Source organism: Nicotiana tabacum, chromosome 12 (genome assembly GCF_000715075.1).
Source record: "Nicotiana tabacum cultivar K326 chromosome 12, ASM71507v2, whole genome shotgun sequence".
Taxonomy (NCBI): Eukaryota; Viridiplantae; Streptophyta; class Magnoliopsida; order Solanales; family Solanaceae; genus Nicotiana; species Nicotiana tabacum.
The window spans coordinates 65,970,128-65,991,887 of record NC_134091.1 but is presented as its reverse complement, the minus strand read 5'-3'; the positions used below and the strand labels follow the sequence as shown (position 1 = coordinate 65,991,887).

The 21,760-nt window shown below is 40.8% G+C and overlaps 1 protein-coding gene across 1 annotated transcript; it reads left to right on the top strand.

Moving 5' to 3' along the window:
• The first annotated feature begins 18,584 nt into the window (after positions 1-18,584).
• LOC142167200 (uncharacterized) lies at positions 18,585-19,250 on the top strand. Its single transcript, XM_075227359.1, has one exon. The coding sequence runs from the start codon at positions 18,585-18,587 to the stop codon at positions 19,248-19,250; it is 666 nt and encodes a 221-aa protein (XP_075083460.1).
• Positions 19,251-21,760: the final 2,510 nt, after the last annotated feature.

Below are 21,760 nucleotides of genomic sequence, written 5' to 3'. Positions count from 1 at the left end.
TTAGGAGAACGTTCGATGGCCCACTCGCCATATGTCTGGGACCGGGGGATACCGAATATGTTTTGAGGGAAGTTCATGAAGGCACCTGCGGGAACCATTCGGGTGCCGAATCGTTGGTTCGTAAGATAATCAGAGATGGATACTACCGGATCGACATGGAGAAAGACGCAAAGGAGTTTCGTACGAAAATGCGATGGGTGTCAAAGGCATGCACCGATGACTCATCAGCCCGGAGAGCTACTACATTTAGTCTTGTCACCCTGGCCATTCATGAAATGGGGAATGGACATCGTCGGTCCCCTGCCATGGGCACCCGATAAGGCTCAATTTATATTATTTATGACTGACTATTTTTAAAATGGGTGGAAGACCAGGCATTTGCGAAAGTGAGGGAGAAAGAAGTTATTGATTTTATTTGGGACCATATAATATGCCGGTTCGGAATACCGGCCGAGATCGTGTGCGACAATGGGAAGCAGTTCATTCGCAGTAAGGTAAGTAAAATGTTCGAGGACCATAAGATCAAAAAGATCCTATCAACACCCTATCACCCTAGTGGGAATGGGCAGGCGGAGTCAACGAACAAAACCATATTCCAAAAGCTTAAGAAGAGGTTGACCGACGCCAAAGGAAAATGGAAGGAAATTTTGCCCGAAGTTAAGTGGGCGTATCGTACAACCTCAAAATCTAGTACCAGGGCCACCCCGTTCTCGTTGGTCTACGGTGTCGAAGCGCTAATACCGGTCGAAGTAGGAGAACCGAGTCTCAGGTTCCGATATGCGACCGAAGAGTCAAATGATGAGGCTTTGAGTACGAGCCTGGAACTGTTGGACAAGAGGCGCGAAGCCGCCCTCGTCCGGTTGGCCGCCCAAAAATAACGGACCGAAAGGTATTATAACTGGAGAGCTAACCTCTGACACTTCAATATCGGGGACTTGGTGTTAAGAAAGGTGACACTAAACACCCGGAATCCGAACGGAGGGAAGCTGGGACCAAATTAGTAAGGTCCATATCGAATTATCGAGATCACCGGCAAAGGATCATACAAAATTGAAGCAGTGAACGGTGAGCGACTACCGAACAACTGGAATGTAAACCACTTAAAACGATACTACTGCTAAGGTACGACCACATCCATTATTTTCTTTGCATATATGGCAGATATATAAATATTCCGATAAAGATCTTTACAAATGCCAAACGGCCTCAACAAAATATACAAAAATACAAAAACAAAGAAAACTCTACAAGGCATCTAAGCCTGATCTTCGCCGGAGCCCGCCTCGTCACCGGGGCCATCGAGGTCTTTTTCATTCTTGGATTCTCCGAAGCCCTCAGAGCCTTCCTTGTCCTCGAGATCGGCCAACTTCTTGGCCTCGGCCTTGAGCCTCTTAGCATTTTCGATCTCGGCAGACAAATCAAAACCCCGGGCATGGACCTCCTCGAGAGCCTCTCTTCAGGATTGCCACTTCACGTACTCGACAGTGACTTTAAGGCGATCCTGGGTTGCCTCAGTGTCAGCTTTGTACTGGGCTACCATCTCTTCAGCATCGGCCCAAGTTGTGTCGATCACTAACTTAGCTATTTTAAGCTCCTTACCAAGGGCATCGCTTTCAGCGACAATCGAGCCTAGTTGAGAATGAAGGTCTTCAATTTTTTGGGACCGTGCCTAAGCTTTCTCCCTCTCCGCTAGGAGTTGGGCCTCCGCCGAGGCTAGCTGCTCCCGGGCAGTCTCCTTATCTGAAGCTAATGGGTCCATTTTGCTCTTCCACTCTTCGGCCATGGCCTTGACCTCGTTCATCTCGGCTCGAAACTAGTCGATCCGGTCAAGCTTCTGCTGGACCTACAGCTTTAGACCATTTGTCGCCATGTCTAACTTGTCACCATTAACTTCAAAAATCTTTACCTGTTCCACCAGGTCCGCATGCTCTTTATGAGCCGCGTTTAACTCAGACCCGGAGATTCTTGACTTCTCCTTCACGTTGCTCATTGAGAAGGTTATACATGTCCCTTTTCTTAACAAGCTCTTTGACCTCAGCCTCAATTTGGCTAAGCTCAGCCCGGTACTAGAGAAAGGTTTCATGGTGGAGTATCGAGACCTACAAAAATGTGGAAAAGAAAAGGCATTAGAGTTATCAAAAACTAAATTCGAAGATGAAGAGTGTAATAACACCTAACCCGGTTCAGCGCTTGTTGTGATTCATTGAACAAGCATGGCGCATCTACCACGTTTATTTTCGCCTGGTCTTCTTCAGTTACCAGGCACCGAAAGTAGCCAGCTACCCCGATAGGGGCAAAAAGAACCAGGGCATCCTCTGGGATAGTGATAACAACTGATCGCTTTCGGCCAGGATCTATGCTCGGAGCAGGAACCGGTTGTCCAACCTTGGGCTCGAGTTCGGCCCACCAATCTCCGAGGATGGACTTTTCCTTGGCACCTCTAAGTCGTACAACCCGGAGAAGTCTTCCAGGGCGGTTGAGTCCACACTATCAAAGAAGTAGTGAAGGGGATCGTCTGCTCCATGAACCCCTTCGGTTGATCGATCCTTCGTCGCTCGGGCTTCATCGAACATGGACTCTGTAAACGAGGGCGATCCTAAAATTTCTATAACACCGGGCGAGGCCGAGCTGATGTCTCGAGGGGTCTCGACCCTCACCTCTACACCAGCCTCATGAACTTGATAGGGATTAGCCTTAGTTATTTCCCCCTCAGCTGTCACCCATTCCTCGGGGACAGACGACTCATAGGCCACAAAAAGTTCGTCCTCCTCGGGCTCGTCCCTGATCCCGGTCCTCATCGATACTTGAAAATGGGACTTTGCTGGCCCGGTGTACAAGCTTTATTAGTCCCTTCCGAAAGATTCGATGACTATACAAGCGGAGTAGATGATCGATGGTAACCGCGCATGAGTCGATTTTGTTCACAAAGAATCGGTGGAGAATCATGATCCTCCACAACGATGGGTAGATCTGGCCGAGGCATACTTCATACCTCCTACAGAAGTCAAAGATGACCGAGTCCAATGGGCCCAATGTAAAGGGATAAGTGTAAACACTCAAATATCCCTCAACATGGGTAGTAATGTCGTCGTCAGGCCCGGGAATAACTACATCCTTATCCATCAACCCGCAGTCCTTTCGAACCACAAGAAGAACAGCCTCAGTAATAGAGCAGATGTACCGTGAGACCGCCTCGCAACGACCTTGAACCAAAGAGGGCTTTCGACCTTGAAGTCGTCATTAACCGAACACCCCCGGGGACGAACATTTTCAAGGGGGGTTCGACCGCCGGTTCATCAGTGGCCGCGCCCGGAGCAGACCTCTCGAGGACAACAATATCAGGGGCAGTCTCCTCGACCTCAGTGGTCGATTGTGAGGCAAAAGAAGCACTTTCTGGGGAATGGTTTTGGAAGTCTTTGCCATTTTTATCTAGGTAAAAGGTTTGAAAGTATAAAGGAAGATGAGGAGATAAAGAGTAAAACTTGCTGAGAAAATCAAGCACGCTGGCTTAAGTGAAGGGTAAAAAAAAGATTGCAATTTGAAGAACGAAGTTAAGAATGTTGAAAAATGAAGGCAGTAATATTTTAAAGGATCGAAGGTAGAAGCTTGGTCAAAAGTAAAAAATGAACGAAGGAAGGAGTATTTATAGAGGCTTTGAGCTGTTTCGCTTCCAGGAACGACTGCCGATGGCTGACACGCATTTGGGGTCATTATGATGCGACTGACGGGACGTTTCGATTTCTTTGTCATTTTGTGTCACGACGTGTTAAAGAAGGTGTAACACCCCGGAAAAAAAATTGAAGTATTTAAGTGTACAGCCCCGTAAAAGTTTGCAAATGAATTCAAGGTTTCGTGGTGCCGGAGTAGGTATACGTGTTTAAGGATTTTAGAAATTCTTCGCGGCAAGCTTGCGAGCTGCGGCTGGGACTTTTTGGGTTGAACAATGCACCGAAAAGTAAAGGAAAATTTTTGGCTGAAAAGCGCATTTATGCGGTCCATTATGCAACCGCATAATCACTTTGCGGGCCGCATAATAGCCGCAGAAGTGAGGCAGGAGAGGGTTAATCTGGGAGCAATTATGCGGTCCACTATGCGACCACATAACTGTTCTACGGTGCATTATGCGACCGCATAACAGTTATGCGGACCGCATAGTGATCGCAGACTCAGACATATTTTTTGGTCATTTTGGACACCAATTATGCGACCGATATGCGGTCCGCATAACCATTATGCGATCGCATATGTGACCGTAGAACCTGTCCCGGAGCTTCATTTTTGGGTTTTTAAAACCCGACCCTACTTCGTTAAATACACACTTTGGGTCATTTTTGAGCAAAACAATCTGATGTTTTAGAGAGAAGGGAGAGTGTTTTAGAGAGAGAAGAAACCCTAGGCTAATTATTCATCAAGTCTTGCTCAGATCTTGGAAGATAACAAGGAAAACCCACAAGATCTTCATCTAAGAGATTGGGATTGTTAGAATTTTTGGAACGTTGTAGTAATTTAAGAAAAGCTCAAAGCAAGGTATGTTAGCTAAACTTTCTCTCTTAGAATAGATATCCATAATGATTCCGTAAGATCAAGTATGATTGGCTCAAGATTCCTAACTTCTATATTCCGGGTTATTCCCTATAAACTTGTTTATTCCGAATGAGCCTTATGTCAAAAGATAGATGTTCAAAGTATGGTTTGCATATTAAAATATTGTCGCTTTGAGTCGTGTTTTTGATGAGAACTAGTATACTAATTGTGTGCGAAAATCTCAATATTTTTAAGACTCGAAATTGCTCATATGTGTACCTAAAGTCTGGATTAGAAATGTATTATTGTTGATAACCTATAAAGGTGGTTGGAAATGAAATAAGTGAATTTGGATATAAAGTGTGGCCAATGTGCAAGAGTGAAAGTTATACTTGTGGCCAATGGTGCCAATGAAATGAAATGATGTGAGAAAGGTTATGAAATGAGCCTCGACTCAAATGTTTTAAAATGACTTCGAAAATAGAATTGCCTAAAAGCTTTCGTACTCAAGTCATGCCATAAGTGGTTGTTTTAACAAATACTATGCTTTGTGAGTATTTCCAATGTGTTTTGCGTTCTTACATATTCGTGAGTGGAAATTGTGTATTATCCTTTTTTGGGGAAAAGTATTTCTAGAATAAATGGTGTGTTACTTGTTGATGATTTTAACTTGTGCATCAATTGCCAATTATATTTCTTCATTTGTTGGAAAGAAATCTATTGTGCTTAAATTGTTCATTTCTAATGAACTTAAAGTTGTGATTTCCGAAATATTATATGTATGTTGATATTTATGATGATGATACATGAGAGGAAAAAAATGAAAGTGTGGAATATCAAATATGGCCATCGTGCCTTGAATAAAGAATCTTGTGAATGGCCAAAAGAGCCAAGGAAATATTGTCGTTGTGAATGACTAAAAATACTAGTAGAGATTTATACAATGTGAAAGATGATAAGGTAAATATATTTACATCTATGTTATTTTTGTGAGTTATTCTCTTTATTTAGGATGAGATTGATGTGATAAAATTATTCTTTTTAATTAAAATTAAGATTTTGGTTGATGTCTTCAAATAAGATAGCTTAGCCGATTGAGTCGTGATCGGACTCCGTACTAAATTTACGGTGGTATTAATATTGATAGTAATTGTGGTTGATTCTCTAATGAGATAACCTAGCCGATCGGGTCGTGATCGGACTCCGTACTAAATTTACGGTGGTATTAATATTGACAGTAATTGTGGTTGATTCTCTAATGAGATAGCCTAACCGATCGGGTCGTGATCGAACTCCGTACTAAATTTACGGTGGTATTGGTATTGATGGTAATTGTGGTTGATTCTCTAATGAGATAGCCTAGCCGATCGGGTCGTGATCGTACTCCGTGCTAAAAGTACGGTGGCATTGATATTGACAGTAATTGTGGTTGATTCTCTAATGAGATAGCCTAGCCGATCGGGTCGTGATCAGACTCCGTACTAAATTTACGGTGGTATTGGTATTGATAGTAATTGTGGTTGATTCTCTAATGAGATAGCCTAGCCGATCGGGTCATGATTGGACTCCGTGCTAAAAGTACGGTGGCATTGATATTGACAATAATTGTGATTGATTCTCTAATGAGATAGCCTAGCCGATCGGGTCGTGATCGGACTCCGTACTAAATTTACGGTGGTATTGGTATTGATAGTAATTGTGGTTGATTCTCTAATGAGATAGCCTAGCCGATCGGGTCGTGATCGGACTCCGTGCTAAAAGTACGGTGGCATTGGTATTGGGAACACTGGTATTGTGAACATTGGTATATCGGTGCTAATGATCTCCCAACCAAATATTGTATATGAAGTTCGTATTTTGAAAATTATTATATTTTTTAACTGGACATTTGGATATTGTGGATTTTGACTTGCTGTTTCTATGTGTTGCCTTTTCTTATATGGGCATTCTATTTTGAAAGAGGATTTTTAGCTACACATACTAGTGCTATTCGACAGTACTAACGTCCCTTTTGCCGGGGACGCTGTATCTTTAATAGATGCAGGTGGTTCTACAGCAGGTGCCATTGATAAGTGATAGCAGTACACTCTTTTCAGCTGATTTGGTGAGCCCCACTTCATTTCGGAGTCATGTATTTATTTCTCATCTACTGTATTTTTAGGTATAGCCGGGGCCTTGTTGCCGGCATTTTCATATTACTCTTCTATTATACTTAGAGGCTCCGTAGACAGGTTGTGGGTTGTGGTTGATATTGGTAACTGAACTAGATATGTTGGTATCTAGAAATCATGTTTTTCATTAATTTTCTAAACTCGTAATATTTTGAAAATTATGAAGGAAGTTGCTAATGAAATCTTTTCAGTGTTTGATTAATGGAGTACATCTCCTATTATTTCATGAATGAGTTTGGGTAGAATGAAATCTAACAGGCTTGCTCAACCGGATTTACTCGGTTGAGCGCCGGTCGCGCTCCCCGAGTTTGGGGCATGACAGAAGGGATCGAAGAACTCATGTCGTTCCTCGTTGTTTCAGTAAAACTTACTTTCCGAGAAACGAGGAGACTATCTGTATACGGGTGAAACCGGGCCTACGGGACGCCCCAGTTTCCGATAAGGTAAATCAAGCAAGAGGCCTGATAATAAGGAGTCGTAATCAAGGCAAGGGTCTCATCGAGACAGGGTCCGGGGGCACAATGCCCGCCTTCGGGAATATCAGGGTCATGACCCCGGGATCGGTCCGAATCTCAAAAGACTTCATAGAACATTATCGGAAAACCGAACACGATTAACAGAGGGTCGTGATATCTGTGACCAGCCGGGTATCACGGTGTAGATCTCGACACGTACCGGTAAAAATCCGGTGATTAGTTAAACAGAAGATTTTTTTACCTTTTATGGAATTGTACCTAGAGTATGACTCCCCTACTATATAAAGGGGGGTCTGATTGTTCATTAAACAGATTGTAACACGCATACCAAGGCAATATACTACTCCCTCCATTTCAATTTATGTGAACCCATTTGACTAAGTACGAAGTTTAAGAAAAGAGAGAAGACTTTTGAACTTGTGGTGTAAATGAGGCACATATATTTTGTGTGGCTATAAATCATTGCATAAAGGTAAATTGTTTCCAAATAAGGAAATAGATCATTCTTTTTGGCACAAACTAAAAAGAAAATATGTTCACATAAATTGAAACGGAAGGAGTATTATTTTTCTGTTATTCAAAGTTCTTACACTTATTGATCACTGCTCCATTACTATAAGTCTGGGATCGAGGACGGATATCTCATTGAGGCTGCCGTCAAGTCCAGAATCATCCCCTTCCCCTTGATTTCGAGTCATTTGGCAATTTATTACATCTTTTATGTGTTTAATCTAGCAATATTTACCGTTTGTATTGAATTAATCCGTGTATCCTTAAAACCATTAACAAATTTAATTGTTATCCGTTTTTAAGGGTAAAGAAACATGTTCAAAGAGGACTAATATGCATGCTATCCAACATTGCAACATCAAGTTTGAGAAAGAATACATTTTTAGAACATTTCCTTTTAAAGATTGAATCTAAACTTAAACTCTTATAAGTATGAACTCTATTCTTGTGTAAGGAATTAAAGATGACATGTCTATACTTTTGACAGAATATTTTTCCTCTTACAGATCATTCAAGTTACTACATATCATATTATCCATTTTAGCATTATTTGAGTTTATAACATGAGAGAATCATTCATTTGAATCGGTAGGTTTCAATACTAGATTCCCCTCATGATTGCCTCTTATTTAAAGATTATAACAGTCCTTACTACTAAGGAAATGGCTTTCAAGTTAAACTATCTTCATGACTAATGTGGTCTAGAAACGACAAGAACATGGTAATGACATCTTATATCATTTTCGGCCTATGAAAAGTTTACAAAGGTCTACTACTCACATAATGATTAAGTTGTTCTTTATTAGCTAGGCAAATGCAAAGAGCCTTATTCACATGATTCCTAATACATAATCAGTACTAATTAATTCATGGGTATTCATCACACAGGTAGGTCAAATACTTGAACCCATACTTTTTAAATAAAACGTTAAACGACAGGATAACAGACTCGAGCCAGCGACTATAAGCATGTTGAAGGTCTACTATCATGGTGTCTATATCATAGTGAAATAACACATTAGAAAGCAAATAATCGACCAAATAATAATACTAAAAACAGAAAGGAGAAGAGAAAGAGGTTACTGAATTTTAACATAAATTCCAGGTAAAGAATCAAATAACCACTAGGTTAGTCAAACTTGTAATAAAACAAAGCTATTAAGCACACAAAGTTTCATCTCCTAAGAACATGGTATTTATCGAACAAAATTTCTGTTTTGTGAATTTACTGCCACTTTCTTTTGAAGGTAACGAAACACAAATGATCGATCTACTACGACTATTAAGCAGAATATAAACCTACTAAACACATATTCGAACCAAACACACTCATAACTCAGAAAACTAAAAGAATGAGAAGGAATGCAAACACTGATCTTCTCCGGGACATCAAGCTGTGGCGTTGAGTCGATTCATCAAGGATTCGTCTCCAAAATTAACTAAAGAACGACCTCGACCAAATAGAAGAAAGAAAAGAAGGCGAGTAAGAATTACAAGTAGAAAACTTAAAGCGTTTAGTGTGAAATCTGAGTACTCATTTGGTATTCAATTTGTGTTTGGTGAAGGGCATTTAAGCCTGTATTTATAGTCAAGAATTTGAAGAGTTCGGATTTGAAAAAGCTCTCCGATTTTCAAGATTTGAAAAGAAAATATTAATGATGAAAATTAGTGATGAAATCATGATGAAACTAGGGTGAAAATCAAAAGGAAAGGGGGGAAATCTTTACCTTTCAGAGGCATGCCCGAGAAGGAAAAGAGTCATTGAGGCTCGAACTTCAGGGTCAAAGATTTGACCAATGGATCAAGCCTTTATCCGCTGGATCTTGAAAGGATCATGCTGAAGTAATAGATTATTTGAGAATTTTGGAGCCTTTGAAGATGATTTCTCGGACGTTGAAGCCGAGCAAAGGATCTCCAGGTGGAAGGATTTGTAACAACCCGACTGGTTATTTTGTGTATTTGAGCTTTGTTTCTTTATTTGATGCTTCCCATATGTATTATTATTGTTTGATGACTTGCGGGGATGTTTGGGTTGATTTTGGAAAGATTTTAGAATGATTGGAACACTTAGTTTCATTGTTGGAAGCTTAACTTGTAAGAGCTGACCAAGTGGCTTTGTGTAAACGACGTTGGATTGGTGATTTGATTGTTTCAATAGGTTTTTATGATGATTTGGACTTGGTTTTATGTTTGAATTTTGATTCGGAGGTTCCTAAGATGTTTTGGCTCTATTTACCGAAAGTTAGCAATCTGAAGGTTTGGATAGTTCATAAGTTTGACCGGGAGTTGGTTTTGATGATATCAAAGCTACACTGAGGTCAGCAGATGCGAAATCGCTGGCAGCCTCTTTTATTTCGAGGGTTTAGCTCATCATCATTATTTAGAGTTCCGGAGCTCAGCTAGAAGCGATTTTTGGGTAGATTTTGATCACCACTTTGAGGGTAAGTATTTTCTACTTTGATTAGATTATATATTTAATTTTTTCATGGATTTGTACACTTAGAACATGGATTTGAAAGAGGAAAATTAAAGTTTTTGTGCTAGATTTTGGATAGTGAATAATTGGGATTTGAACCCCGATTTGGAGACGAATTTGGATAAAACTTGTATATTTGGATTTGTAATCGAATGGGTAGTCGGGATTTGTGAGTTTTATCGTGTTCTGAAAAGTGGGCCCAAGATATATTTTTGATTTACTTTGTATAATTGATTAAAGATTGAGCATTTATGCTCAGTAATTGTTACCTTTAGCATTATTTGACACAGTGGTGTGTTATTTGACTAGATTTGAGCCGTTCGGAGGCCGATTTGCAAGAGAAGGCATTTTTGGAATATTAATTTACTTGTTTGATGTAAGTATCTTGTCTATCTTGGGCTTGAGGGACTAATTGCCTGAATTATTGATCTTGGCTACGTGTTGGGGGTGGCGTACATGCGAGGGGTCGAGCATATGTGCGTAAACCGGGTTTATCCATATTTGGGGTAGTATTTAGGCTATAGTATGCCTTGTTTTGGATATTTGTGATTCTTGAAATCATGCTTTATATGTGTGTACGACTACGTAACTTTGTGAATCATGCTAGAGATCATGTGTAGGTTTGCTTTCCTGTTTGAACATGATATTCGTTGTTGTGTGGCATATCTGCCTAACCTAAGCTGTAGGCATACACTTCCCACATGCATTCACCTTAGCATGCTATTTTATCAGTCCAGGAGTACGTGATTTGATATCCATTGACTATATACGTGTATTCTTGTATATGCTTTCTATTTTATGGACTGGTTCGACAACACGTGACTTGTCCATGCGGGTTGAGTTGATTGTGGCACATGAGTTATCTGTGCATTTGATGGATAAAGATCCATTCCCCTAGGATCGTCCGCTCATGTTTCTTCTTGATAACGCACACGTGGTTATGGAAAACTGATCAGTGTTGGGTTTTGTGTATATTCTCTATATGCAGACTCATTGGATGTATACATGGTTTTTGCTGTATATCTCCTCTATATGTTAGCTCTGGAATTGTTTACGTGCCTTTTTACATATATCTTCTCTATATGATGCTTTAGTTGATGAAATGAGACACAATACATATTTTCTCTATATGTTTCCCTATGCAACTTGACTTGTCTATTTATGCATATCCTCTCGATATGCTGAACCGTTAGTCTGTTTCGATGCTAGTGCATAACTTCTCTATTGCACCATTGTCCTTATCTATATTTCATGCGTGGATTCCAGTATTGTTGTTGTGTTTATATATTTACTCATGAATTATACAAATTCGACAGATGAGTATCATTGGTAATTCTCGCACTATCTCTCCGAGGTTAGTCATGCTACTTACTGAGTACATAGGGTAGGTTGTACTCATACTATACCTTGCACTTAATTGTGCAGATCTAGGAATCGGACCAGGTGAGCATTGAGTGCTAGACTATCATTGTGCTATTGATACCGAGGTAGAGCTGCTTCTCGATCGCATTCTATGGCATCTCTATCTATTTTTATTATTGTTGTTATTTCAGACAGTGTATTGTATTTCAAACTTATATTCACATATTAGAGTTTATGACTCAGTGTTACTAGTTTCTAAGGCATTGTTGTAATGTTTTGGTATATTTATGCTTATTCAACTTTCGAACTCTTTTATTCTATCTTTGTTATTATTTTTCCGTAAGTGATTATAGATAGGCCTGCCTAGCAAATGGGGTTAGGACTGGTGGTGGTTTTGATTCATGATAGTATCAAAGCCCTAGGTTGCTTAGGTCTCACGAGTCATGATCAAGTCTTGTAGAGTCTTGCGGATCGGTACAGAGATATTTGTACTTATCTTTGAGAGGCTACAAGACTGTTAGAAAAACTTCCTTTTCTTTCATTCTATATCGTGTGGATTTGTTTATCTAGAAGTTTGAACTTTTATTCTTCTATTCTCTTACTGATGGTGAGGATACGTTCTTTTAGAGAAGCAGAGCAGGCGCCTGTACCTTAGTCCATAGCCGCAAGAAGTCGGAGCCGACGCAAGGGCAGAGATAGAACACATGCCGCGATTAGAGGCCCTGCAAGAGCAGCTACTACGTGGCCACCAGTAGCTCCTATTGAGGAGCATGTTCTGGATTATGTTGAGCTAGTGGGGCCAGCTTAGGCACATGAGGGACCTACTGCAACACCTAGACTTCAAGAGACATTTGGCTCATATCGTGAGCATGCATGTGACTTTGACTCAGACGGGTATGATTCCGATTGCACCAACTACCTCATAGGCTGGGGGAGGAGCCCAAACTCTTGCCGCATGCACACCGAAGTAGCTAGTAGCTAAGGGTTATCAGATATCGAGGGTCCTGCTAGTGCAACCAGTCATTGCGGTTCAGCCCGATATTAGGCCAGCATTGACGGATGAGGAGCAGAATGGACTGGAGAGATTTTAGAGACTTCATCCTCCTCACTTCAGTAGAGAGCCTACCGAGGATGCATATGGTTTTCTTGATTAGTGTCACCAGATTCTGCATAGTTTGGGTTTGGTGGACTCAAACATGATTGATTTCATCAATTTCCAGCTGATCGGGCCAGCCTACAAATGGTGGAAGACCTATGAGTTGAGCAGGTCACGTGGCAAAGCACCACTCGCATGGCCTCAATTCTCAATATTCTTCTTGGAGAAGTTCATCCCACTGACTCACAGAGATGAGTTGTGCAGTAAGTTTGAGAATCTACGCCAGGAGGGTATGACCGTGACTCAATATGAAATAAGGTTCACAAATCTAGCATTTCATGTTGTGTTCTTGATCCCTACTGAGAGGGAGAGCGTTATGAGGTTCATTGAGTGCCTCAATTTTTGTATCCACTCTGGGATGCCCCGAGAGGCCGATACTAATACTACTTTTCATTAGGGTGTGGAGATTTCCAGGCGCTTGAAGCGTATTCGTAGGTAGGAGAGGGAGGAGCGAATCCCATAAGGGTTAGTGGTTCAGGTATTTTTGGTGGTGCCTCATCTTGAGACCAAAGACATCACAATAGAGGTCATCCTTTCAAGACTACTCAGCCATCTCAGCAGGTTTATTGTGACTCTTCAATCAGCCGTGGTTCATATAGAGCTTGCCCAGGCCAGTCATCTTTCAGTGCATTGCCATCGTAGAGTTAATATCATGCTCCATGCATATAGGGTTCTTCGAGCGGGTATTCAAGTTCCGATGGGCAGTTATAGAGCCAGTAGCCTTACCAAAGGAGGCCTTGCTTTGAGTGTGGAGACATGAGTAATTTCAAGAGGGATTGCCCCAGACTTCTAAGTAGCAGTGTACCACATCAGGGCACCCAGTCCATGGTTCCAGTGCTACTACACCACCCGTGCAACCAGCTAGGGGTGGAGCCCAGTCTATTAGAGGTCGTCCTAGAGGGAGGTCAGTCAGGTGGGGGACAAGCCCATTGTTATGCATTCTTGGCCAGGCCAGAGGTAGTTGCTTTAGATGTTGTGATCACAGGTATTATTTTAATGTGCCATAGGGATGATTCAGTATTATTTGACCCTGGTTCAACTTATTCTTATATGTCATCATATTTTACTTCTTCTCTGGATTTGCCAAATGATTCTCTTAATTTCATACTTATGTGTCTACATCTGTTTGTGATTCTATTGTGGTTGATTGTGTGTATTAGTCTTGTGTGGTTACCATTGAGTGCTTATGATACTAGGGTTGATCAATTATAGCTTAATATGGCTGACTTTAAGGTGACCTTGGGTATGGATTTTTTATCTTCGTATCATGCTATTCTTGATTATCACGCTAAGATCGTGATGTTGGTTATACCAGGGTTGCCGAGGTTTGAATAGAAGGATTTATTGGGTCATATTCCTAGTTGAGTGGTTTCTTTTCTGAAGGCTCAATGGATGATTGAAAAGGGGTATTTGGCGTATCTGGCTTTTATGAGGGATGTTAGTGCATATACTCATATTGTTGAGTTAGTTCCAATGGTGAGGGAATTTCCAGATGTATTTCCTGCAGACCTACCAGGCATGCCGCCCAATAGGAATATTGATTTTGGTATTGATTTGGTGTCGACCACTCAGACCATATCTCTTCTACCGTATTGCATGGCTCTAGCTAAGTTGAAGGAGTCATTGCATAAATTGTTAGATAAGGGATTTATCAGGCCGAGTGTTTCTTCGTGGGGTGCATCAGTATTATTTTTGAAGAAGAAGGATGGTACCATGATGACGTGTATTGATTATAGGTAATTAAACAAGGTTACTATCAAGAACAAGTATCCATTGCCTTGCATTGATAATTTATTTGATCAGCTTCAGGGCGCTAGGGTGTTCTTAAAGATTAACTTAAGATCAGGTTATCATAAGTTGAAGATAAGGGCTTCTGACATTCCTAAGACAGCTTTTAGGATCCGTTATGAGCATTATGAGTTCTTGGGGATGTCTTTCGGTTTGACTAATGCCCTAGCAACCTTCATGTATTTGATGAACAGTGTGTTCCAGCCTTATTTGGATTCTTTTGTTATTGTGTTCATCGATGATATCTTGGCATATTCCCGTAGTACAAATGATCATGAGCAACATTTGGGGATGGTGCTTCAAATTTTGAGGGAGAAGAAGTTATATGCTAAGTTCTCCAAGTGTGAGTTCTGGTTGGATTTAGTGGCACTCTTAGGCCACATGGTTTCTAGTGATGGGAGCAAGGTGGATCTGAAGAAGTTTGAGGCAGTTCAGAGTTGGCCAAGACCTTTTACCACTACTGAGATTAGGAGTTTCTTGGGTTTGGCTGGGTACTATCATTGCTTTGTGGAAGGCTTATCATCTATTACAGCTCTAGTGACCAAGTTGACTCAGAAGGGTGCTCCGTTAAGATGGTCTGACGAGTGTGAGGAGAGCTTTCAGAAACTCAAGACTACCTTGACTACAACTCCAATTTTGGTATTGCCTTTAAGATCAGGGTTATATACTGTCTATTATGATTCATCGCGTGTTGTTCTTGGGTGTGTGTGTTGATGCATTTTTTGTAGGGTGATTGCCTATGCGTCGCTCGCCGGTTGAAGCCCCATGAGAAGAATTATCTGGTCATGATAGTAGCAACTATTCTGCACGCACTCAAGACCTGGAGTTATTATTTATGGCATATTTTGTGAGGTTTACACTGATCATCAGAGTCTTCAACATGTGTTCAAGTAAAAGGATTTGAATTTGAAGCACTGGAGGTGGTTAAAGCTGTTGAAGGATTATGATATCACTATCTTGTATCATCCGGGAAGGCTAAAGTGGTAGTAGACGCCTTGAGTAGAAATACAGAGAGTATGGGGAGTTTGGCATTTATTCTAGCTATGAAGAGGCCCTTAGCTACGGATGTAAAGGTGCTAGCCAATAGATTAGTGAGATTGGATATTTCTGAGCCTACTAGAGTTCTTGCTTGTGTTGTTGCAAAGTCGTCCTTGTTTGAGCACATTAAGGCTCGTCAGTATGATGATCCCCATTTTTTTGTCCGTAAGGAAACAGTGTAGCGAGGTGGTTCTAAGGAGGTAACTATTGGTGATGATGGTTTATTGAAACTTCAGGGCCGGATTTGTATTCTTAATGTTGATGGCTTGAGAGAGTTGATTCTTGAGGAGGCTCATAACTTGAGGTATTCTATTCACCTAGGTGCTACAAAGATGTATCGTGACTTGAAGCAATATTATTGGTGGCGAAGGATGAAGAAGGACATTGTTGGGCATGTTTCACAGTGTTTGAATTTCTAGCATGTCAAATATGAGCATCAGAGACCAGGTAGTTTGCTTCAGAGGTTAGTTATATCGAAGTGGAAGTGTGAGCGCATTAATATGGACATTTTGTTAGGTTTGAGGAGATTTGATGTTGTTTGGGTCAGTGTGGTCAGACTGACAAATTCTGTGCATTTCATTGCTATCACGACTTCATACACTTCAGAGAAGTTGGCTGAGATCTACATCAGACAGATTGTCCACTTACGTGGTATGCCTGTGTCTATCATTTCGGACCGAGACACTCAGTTTAAATCGCACTTTTTGAGAGTTGTTCAGCTTGAGTTGGGCACACAGGTGGAGTTGAGTATTGCATTTTACCCTCATACAGATAGGCAGTCTGAGTGGATCATTCAAATCTTGGAGGATATGTTGAGAGCCTGTGTTATTAATTTAGGAGGCCAGTGGGATTAGTTTCTACCTCTAGCGGAGTTTGCCTACAACAACAACTATCACTCTAGTATCCAGATGGCTCCACACAAGGCATTATGTGTGAGGCGATGTCGTTCTCCGGCTAGTTGGTTTGAGCCCGGTGAGGCTAGGTTATTGGGTACAAATTTGTTCGTGATGCTTTTAAGAAGGTGAAGTTAATTCAGGAGAGGCTTCATACTGTACAATCCAGGAAGAAGAGTTATGCCGATAGGAAGTTTTATGATGTGGTTTGCATGGAGGTTAAGAAGGTTCTTCTTCAAGTTTCACCTATGAAGGAGGTGATGAGATTTTGGAAGAAGGGCAAGTTGAAACCTTGGTATATTGGTCCATTTGAGCTGTTAGAGAGAGTTGGTGAGGTGGCTTGTTGGGAGTTCGTTCGGTGTTTCATATTTTCGTGCTTCAGAAGTATTATGAGGAACAGTCACATGTGTTGGATTTCAGTTCAGTGCAGTTGGATGAGAATCTGGCTTATGAAGAAGAGTCGTTGGCTATTTTAGATAGGCAGGTCCGGAAATTGAGGTTTAAGGATATTACATCCATGAAGGTCCAATAGAGAGGTCAGCCATTAGAGGAGGCGACTTGAGAGACCGAACATGATATGCAAAGCATATATCCTCATCTTTTTGCATTTCATATGTGATTCTAAACCTGTTCAAAGACGAACGTTTGTTAAAGAGAGGGAGAATGTAACGACCCGACCAGTCATTTTGTGTATTTGAGCCTTGTTTCCCTATTTGATGCTTCCTATACTTGTGTTTGTTGTTTGATGATTAACGAGGATGTTTGGGCTTGTTTCGGGAAGGTTTGAGGATAATTGGAATGCTTAGTTTCATTGTTGGAAGCTTAAATGGTAAGAATTGACCAAGGTTTGACTTTTGTATAAACGACCTCGTATTGGTAATTTGATTGTTCCAATAGGTTCGTATGGCGATTTTAGACTTAGGCGTATGTTCAAATTTTGATTTGGAGGTTCCTAGGATTTTTTTGCTCGATTTGCCAAAAGTTAGCAATTTGAATGTTAGGATAGTTCATAAATTTGACCGGAAGTTTACTTTAAATATATTGGATTCGAATTATTGTTCCGGAACTTGGAGTAGATTCATTTAGTAGTTTGGAATTTGTGTGAAAAGTTTTGTTTTGATATGAGTTGGTTAGACAAGAATCGGACGTTTGGCTGGAAATTTAAAGTTCTTGAACTTAAATGATTGATCTTGATCGATGATTCTTCGTGTTAGACATTATTGTAATGTTATGAGCCTTGGAATAAATTTGGATTAGGTATTAGGACTTGTTGGTATGATTGGACGGGGAGCCAGGGGGCTTGGGTGTGTTTCGAATCATTTTGGTGTTTGTTGGCAAGTCTGGTGCTGGTGCTTCGCACCTACAGAAGTGTGGTGCACATGTGCGAAGTCGCACCTATGAGCAGTTGGTTCGTAGATGCGGGCAGGAACTAGGAGCTGAAGGACTGCTTCTGCGAGGGTTGTTGTGTAGAAGCGGAAGGGAGGCGCACTTGCGGGATCGCAGAAGCAGAGTTTAGCTCTGCAAGTTCGAGAGGTCGGTTGTTTAATGAAGCTCGCAGATGCAAGGTTTTGGTCTCAGAAGTGGCATCACATAAGCGACACTAAGGTCTATAGATGCAAAATTGTCACGATCCAAATTCACCTAGTCGTGATGGCACCTAACCCAACCTGCTAGGTAAGCCAAGCAATTGTCAACCCAACTTTAATGAAAATAATAAGAGAACAATAAGACTCTCTCTTCTCTCTCCTGCATGTGCACGTTAGTGGTGAGTGCTAACATATGCCATCGCCGGAATGCCTAGAAGGGGGAATAAGAAGACATCGGTCAAGGAGGCAATAACGGAATTGACGGAACGAATTACTGAGGACGGGAATCTAGGGTTGGGATCTGGAAAAGTGCGATCAATTATGAAAATTCTGAGAAAAACACCGGGACCGGAGAAGACTATCAAACAAAATCAACACGCCAACAAATCGGCCGGTACTACGGGAGAAGAATGTAAACGTAACGCCGGAAGTGCTGCGACAGATGGCAAGGACTATACCTAGGTCTGAGGGGAAAAACCTGCAAGCTACTGTTTGATTGGAGAATTCAATTTCTCCAAACACTGGAACATAGCAGGGCAATGCAAATGCTATAATTCAAGGAAGTGAAGTGATTGAAGCAAAAACTATCGAAAAAGAGCCTATTATGGCGGAACAACATATGGAGAAGGCAAATAATGGGAAGGAGAATAAGAATTGGGCAAACCTATTTGAAGGGAATATAATGGATGCTAAAGGTATGAATCTCACTTTCATTGCTCCTCAAATTCGCAATGGTGTCAAAATTGTGCAATTGGAAAAGGAAGAAGTGGATAGGGAGACAGAGAAATGGCGTAATGCTGTGATAATGTATGTAATTGGGGAAACACCTACAATTGGGGCTGTCGAACGATTCATTGCATCACAGTGGAACTTCACAGCCAAACCTAAAATTTACCTGCACAATGAAGGCTACTTCATTGTCAAATTCACATGCAAGGAAGACCAGAATGAGGTCCTGTTCTCAGGGCCATACACAATCAATAACAAACCTATAATAACCAAAACTTGGACTCCGAATTTCAATTTTGATGAGGAAGTATTAAAAATCATTCCCTTATGGATTAAACTTCCAAATTTACCACTCAATTGTTGGAGTATGAACTCATTAAGCGAAATAGGGAGTGGACTAGGGAACCCTTTATATGCTGATGATTGTACAACAAAGGTCGAAAGGGTCTCATATGCAAGGATACTCATTGAGATGTATGTCACTCAACCAATGCCAACAAATGTGACTCTTGAAGATCCTAATGGAAAGATATTTGAATAGGAGATAACATACGACTGGAGACCATTGTATTGTCCTACATGATTGAAAGTAGGGCATTGCTGCCAACAAAAAGACAATGTGAGAGAAGTCCAAACCACAAGGAATCGGGAACAACAACCACAGACTATGAAGAAACCTACAAAGCAGATATGGGTGAAAGCAGGGCAAAGCAAAACTGTAACACAAGTGGAAACTAAAAATGACAAGAAAGTACCAGGCAATAAGGGGAAAGCCAAAGAATGTGAGGAAGGCTAGACAGAAGTGTGGAGCGGATTAGCTGGGAAGACATTCAAAACAGGCCAACTAGAGAGTACACAACAGCTGGTTAGCATAAATGGTTTTAATTCACTTAGTGAAGAAGCAAATCAACAGAGAATGGAACCACAACATGCACAGTATGAATATGGGGGAGGAAGTAACATAGGGGTGGAGGACATGGCTCAATTCCCTTTTCTACCAAGATGAAGATAGTTACTTGGAATGTTCGAGGGGTGAATAAGTTGTATAAACAAATGGAGACATGGGAGTTTATAAGAGAGAATAACATTAGTATTATAGCAATAATAGATCATAGAGCTCAAGAAAGTAAAGCTGCAAATATAGTTAATAAAATTGCACCTGGATGGGACTGGATCACTAATGCATCTCGTACATAAAGAGGGAGAATATGGTTGCTATAGAACCCCAACCTTGTAGTGATAACTGAACTGGATGTGCATCCTCAATTCATAAATGTTCAAGTGAAAGGGATAGCTTTGAACATTGAATATCACTTCACTGCAGTGTATGGCTTACATAGTATAAAGGACAGGTTGGTCTTGTAGCAACAACTGGAGCAAATAGAGTCATGGTAGCAAGGACCCTAGTTAATAATGGGGGACTTCAATGCCATATTGAATGTAGAAGACAAAGTACATGGTATAGAGGTGCATGATGCAAAAACAAGAGATTTCAAAAAGTTTATGGTAGAAGCTGGGATGACAGAACTACAAATAACTGGAAGATCATACACATGGAGCAATAATCACACATATAGTAAGATTGATAGAGCCAAGCATAGTCAACTCAAACTGGATAACTACAATGCCACCTCTATCAGTGCAAGTTATGGACCCTATCTTCTCAGACCACTCTCCACTCTGCATCGAATTGGGCAAGCCAGAAAACAGATGCAGGAAAGCATTTAGATTCATGAACTTTATAGAAGAACACCCTAATTTCACAAAGGTAGTAGAGGATAGCTGGAGGCAAACTAATAATGCACATTATATGAAGGACATCTGGGAGAAGCTGAAGCATGTTAGGAATGCCATCAAAGAGCTAAATGTCAAAGAGTTTACTGGGGTCACAAAAAGAATCAAAGACATCAGAGGCAAGCTTAAAAATGTACAGGAAGACATGAGAACTCCAAACCACTCACAAGAGTTATTTGAAGCAGAAAAGGAGCTGAGGATACAACTTGAGAAATGGGATTTGATAGAAAAAAGCATATACAAATAGAAATCCAGGGTGCAATGGCTAAAGTTAGGAGACTCTAATTCAGCATTCTTCTTTGCAAGCATGAAGAATAGGAGATCATAAAACCATATCAAGGCTTTAGTGTCTAATGAAGGTAGAATGCTACAAACAGAGAAGGGCATAGAGGAGGAAATACTCAAATTCTACAAGCAGTTGCTAGGAAATACAAATACAACACTGCCAGCAATACATACTAATATAATAAACACAAGTCCTATACTTAATAGAAGGCATCAACAAGCACTCATTAGACCTTTTGACAAACAAAAAGTATATAAGGCACTACAGGGGATAGATGAAGCTAAAGCACCAGGGATGGATGGTTTCAACTCATGTTTCTTCAAAAAAGCTTGGACAACAGTTGGGGAGGAGGTGACCAATACAATGCTGACGTTCTTTGAAACTCAAGACATGTACAGGCCAATAAACTGTACTGCTTTTACACTAGTGCCAAAAGTAAAGAACCCATCTTATGTGAAGGAATTCATACCAATTTCCTGCTGCACTACAATATACAAAATCATATAAAAAAATGCTAACCAACATACTACAAGTGGTTATGGATGACTTAATTGATAAAGGACAAGCTGATTTTGTACCTGGCAGGGTGATCAATGATAATATTATACTTAGCCATAAGCTAATAAAAGGGTATGAGAGAAAAGTAATATCACCTACATGCATGATCAAGATTGACATGCAAAAAGCCTATGACTCACTAGAGTGGGTGTTCCTGGAGCAGGTGCTTATTGGGTTGAATTTCCCTGAGATATTTGTGAAATGGATTATGACCTGTGTTCAAACAGTATCCTACTCTATTATAGTTAATGGTAAGGCAACTACTCCATTTGCTGCAAAGAGAGGGGTGAGGCAAGGGGACCCCCTATCTCCATATCTGTTTGTAATAGCAATGGAATACCTTACCAGGCTGCTGAAGACTCTGAAGAACAACCCTGACTTTAACTATCACCCTAGGTGTGCAAAGCTAAACC

Bases quoted from the DNA above. Each gene is read 5' to 3' on its own strand.
- LOC142167200 (XM_075227359.1), top strand. From the start codon at position 18,585: ATGGCGGAACAACATATGGAGAAGGCAAATAATGGGAAGGAGAATAAG.